This window comes from Hevea brasiliensis, chromosome 15 (genome assembly GCF_030052815.1).
Source record: "Hevea brasiliensis isolate MT/VB/25A 57/8 chromosome 15, ASM3005281v1, whole genome shotgun sequence".
NCBI classification, from domain to species: domain Eukaryota; kingdom Viridiplantae; phylum Streptophyta; class Magnoliopsida; order Malpighiales; family Euphorbiaceae; genus Hevea; species Hevea brasiliensis.
In genome coordinates this window covers 64777734-64782265 of record NC_079507.1, presented here as the reverse complement: position 1 = coordinate 64782265, position 4532 = coordinate 64777734, and the positions used below count along the sequence as shown (strand labels likewise).

Sequence of the window (4532 nt, the reverse complement as noted above, 5' to 3'; positions counted from 1 at the left end):
GAAAAGTCTTGATTTGCTAACGGACTAAAACCTCATAGTACTACTTAATTACAAAGTAAACCATAGATTCAAGTGAAAATGAATGTAACCACGTGATATTTTTTTGCAATTTTTTCTTTTTTTTTCATGTTCATGACTGAAATACCTTTCTTTTTTTCATGTACAGCATTTTCTTAAAAATTTGAAAATTCTTAAAACATGTTATTTTTTTAAATAAAATATCTAGATATTTAACTAATTTTATTAATTAATTAACATAACCGTAAATTCTATAATCCAAGAACATCAAGCAAAATGGCAGAAAATATGCATGAGGTTTATTAGTGTAGCAGGGCTAGCTACAGCTATTATGGGAAATTTCATATCAAACAAAAATGCCAAGAGAAATCCAGAGATCACAGAAATTTTACAACTACGCAGGAAATGTCATCTGTGCTCTTCCTATTAAGTGCCTCTTCAGTAAGGTGTTTCGCTGCAGAACGAGCATCCTTTATGTTCTTGATAGCATCTGCTGCTTCTTGGTTTGACATTACCTAGCACCATGCCAAAAACAGATCTTACTTAAATACTTTTTCCAATTTTCGTGATTTTTTTTAAAAAAAAAAAAAAAAGGAAGAAGAGGAAGAAATAATTTAAGGTTATTCTAATGAAAGCTCCCAATAGGACTAACCTTCCACAACCCATCACTAGCTAAGATAATAAAATCTGTATCATCATCGATCATTTCCTTCGTTACATCCGGCTCTGAGCTGAGATGTTCTTTCAAGCTCTTGTCACCAAATGCCCTCGCCACCGCCAATTGCCCATCAACTCGGGGAACATCCCCTGAATTCATAAATATTATAGTTTACTGCGGCCTAAAGCAAAATTTAATTTAATTCATTTTCAATTTTTTATTTAATTTAATTTAAAATTTTCAATTTTAACTTAATTTAGTCCAACAATTAATAAAATTAAAAAATTAAAATTTTTATTTTTAAATTTAAATTAAAAAATTTAAAAATTTAATCAAAAAATTTAATTTCTTAATTTTAAATTTAAATTAAATAATAAAAAAAATTATCATAAAATTAAGTTTGAATTGAAAATTTTAAATTAAATTAAATAAAAATTTAAAAATAAATTAAATTGAACATCTCAATAATTATAATACTAAATTGAATATTTTGTCTAGAAACCCACACAGTTAACACCCAACATACGGCCGACAGTTAATGGCACGTAAACGTCACACCCATGAAAAAAAAAAAAAAAAAGCAGAAAGGAGAAGGGTGCAACCATGCATGATTGGTTAGTATTATAAAGAAACAAAGAATGTCACCAGTTTGATATATGTGCAACAGAAAGCTCGAGGAAGTTCTTACCTGGAAAGTTTGACACAAAACCACCCCTGTTCTCAATTTCCTCCCTTTCTACACTTGGCTCATGATCAACTGACAGTTGTTTAGCAACGCCATTCTTGCAAATCACAGCTCGAGAATCACCAACGTTGGCTACTACCAGCATCTGACAGTTGATTAATATTGCTGTGACAGCAGTCGAACCCCCTTTACCAAAATCAGCTGCTTGGTCCAAAATAGTAGTATCAGTTATGCGATATGCTCTCCTCATGGCATTTTCTGGCTCTGTCCAGAAGTCTGGCTACTTGCAGGAAAATTTAAAAAGAAAAAAAAAGTTTATTTCCTCAATTTTAGCTATGCCAACTGCATGCTGAAAGAACAAGAATGAACATTAGTAATCATTCTCATACTCCATCTATTTCATGGAGAATGTTTTGATAAAACATTCTTTGCATCTTCTAGTGTTTCAGGCATTCGCGAAAATTAACTAATGAAAAGTGCTTTCCTAATCTAGAGAGCTTGAAAATGGAAAGTCAATTTCTGGACTTCAATAAAAACAAAACGCATGTAAGTAAATAAGATAATAAAATTTAGATCTCGAGTTCAAGTGCAAGTCGAAGCCAATTATAACAAACACGAAAAAAAAATACCCACCAGTCTAACTACCGCCAATCATCACAAGTAGTTGGCAGTTGCCATTGGCCATAGTAATTACCTTCTTTTTTGTATAATTTTCTCCTGTTGAAGTAGATTAAACCAAGTTGGAAAACACATAATCCTCTAGGTCCATACACACTCACGAGCTTCTTTATCAAAGAAAATACAGAAGCCTCTAATCCAGGTTAAAACATTCTCACGTTCTTTTGTTGTTAAAGCAAACTATTCGTTTCCCAATATTCCAAATGCCAGAAATAAGTTCGATTGATTTTCAGTGTAACGACCAAATAGTAGAAAATATTTACAGGACATTAGTTTCTCTAAAACAAATGGAACTTTAATCTGGCAAACAAAAAAATTAATAGAAAGAAAAAAAAAAAAGAAAAGGATGATAAACTGAGGATCTATTTGTAGACTTCAAAAATTATGAAGTCTATATTTGAAGTAAGACTTATACAATTTGAATTGAAATGGCAATTCTACGTTCCATATTGCACTACATCTAGTTCAAAGTTTAAGCCTAGAAGAGAGAGAGAGAGAGAGAGAGACCCAAAGGTACAGTTCAAAGTTCATAACTATTGCAACCTAGGCTAGATCAGGTGATTTTGGTGGAGAGGGAGGTATCCAAAAAGTAAAACGGTGACTACAGTAAATAAGATTTAAGAAGTTCAAAAGCAGCATGAACGGAAAACAGTACAGAATGCAAACAACATGCTTTACCTCTTTTAAGATATTGTCAAACAAATTCGATCGCAAGTAATCAGGAATAATATGGCTCAGATGACCATCAAATATTGCAAACAAGCCAAGTTCATTGTCATCAACTTGCTTAAATTGTGCAACAATATAATCTTCCATGGCATGATGTGATTTTCCCTTCACTAAGTGATAGCCATGGGTTACATTCTTTGATATCTTGCTCTTGCCCTTTCCAGAGTCTGCAGATGAACCTAATCCAACTTTTTCCTGTGATATGCACATTCAAACTGGTAATTCACATGAAAAAATGTTCTAGTGGAAAGTTGAAGCATACTCAAGTATCAAACACAGTCAAACAAACCGGCAAAGCCAGCTAAAATATAGCACTTCCAGAAATCTAAAAATTTCCACTCCTATCCTTGTTTAACGCTCGTAGGAGAATGTCCATCCAAGAAAACACCACAACTGTAAATAGGACAGAACATGGACAAATAAAGGGAGGCCATTGGAAGTAAAATGGAAAATGGCATGTTCTTGGCTCCTGATTAATTTAAAGATATAATAACTCCTGGTGTATGCTGCATGATAATATGTTCTAAAATTACCTCATCTGTAAATGGTTCAATGGTCAAGATTGAAATCTACTACCTTTTTTTTTTGTGATTATAAAAAAATCACATGCCATCAGCAAGAAATCAAATTTATCACTTAAAAAAGAGAGTTCACATCAATTTTTGATGTTTATTCTCGGACTTGAATGTGGTTTCAGGTTTTTCAGGAAACAAAAGTCACCTATTAACTAGCTTTTCCCAGAAACACAATCTCTTACTAGAAGGATTTTAAGAATCTAGGCTCGAATAGACCAAATCCTTCACACTTATTTCTTGAGATTAAAGCAGTGGAGAAAACAGCCCTTTATCAGCAGGGCGCCAAGGTTTTCTTAAAAATGAATCACATCACAATGGAGACATGGAGCTATATAAGTTCTTGATAATAACACTAACTGCAACCTTTCTGGATGTGATCTCAAACAATGGCACAAATCTAACAATCACCCAATTCAATCTCAAGCACATACATTCTAACTCACCAATAAAAAACAGAACAAACAAACAAACAAACAAACAAATTTCTCTGTACAGAATAATCAAGATTCAAGAAATAACATAAAAATAGATTCATAAGATCAGAAGTACCTTCATCTTGTGTAGGATCTCTCTACCAGTCATTGCTTTGAGGGTAGAGCTAATAATATATATGGAATTTGGATAGCAATGGATATGGAAGCAATATCACAGTGGCCAAGAAAGAAAAAAAGACAAGACAAGGGATGAAGAGGAGGAGGAGGAGGAGGAAAGCTGAGAGAGACGAGTGTAAAATGGAGCAGATGAGGATCTCCCAACAGTTGACAACTAAGAAAGACTCACGCATACATTTACACAAGACTCACGCGTACATTTACACATGGGGCCTTGTGTTTCCTGTACTCATCTTGCTCCGCGTTCCATGCATTTACCATAAACCGTCCTTGGAGCTCAGATTCTCTGGTTCGCTATTACACCTATTGTCCGCTTTTTGATTGACCATTGGATGACCTTTTCCAGATTTTAACCTTGACTGCTAATTTGAGGACTTTGCCAAATTTGGCAATTCGAACGCTTTCCCATATGAGCTCATGTTATAGTTATCCGAGAATATATATATGCATATATATAGTTCTCATAGTACTTCCACATGTAAATGATTTAAATTTTTTTTAATTTTAATTATTATAATATATTTAAATTAACAAATATTAAATATATAATTTATATAGTTCTTACCATTTCAAACGTA

General features: G+C 33.0%; 1 protein-coding gene across 1 annotated transcript; it reads right to left on the bottom strand.

Moving 5' to 3' along the window:
• Positions 1–295: 295 nt before the first annotated feature.
• Positions 296–4169, bottom strand: LOC110655284 (probable protein phosphatase 2C 39). Its single transcript, XM_021811530.2, has 5 exons — positions 3893–4169; positions 2718–2963; positions 1365–1641; positions 671–825; positions 296–533 (listed from the first exon to the last, which is right to left on the bottom strand). Exons 1-5 carry the CDS (start codon positions 3923–3925, stop codon positions 396–398), a joined length of 849 nt encoding a protein of 282 aa, XP_021667222.2. The 5' UTR covers positions 3926–4169; the 3' UTR covers positions 296–395.
• Positions 4170–4532: the final 363 nt, after the last annotated feature.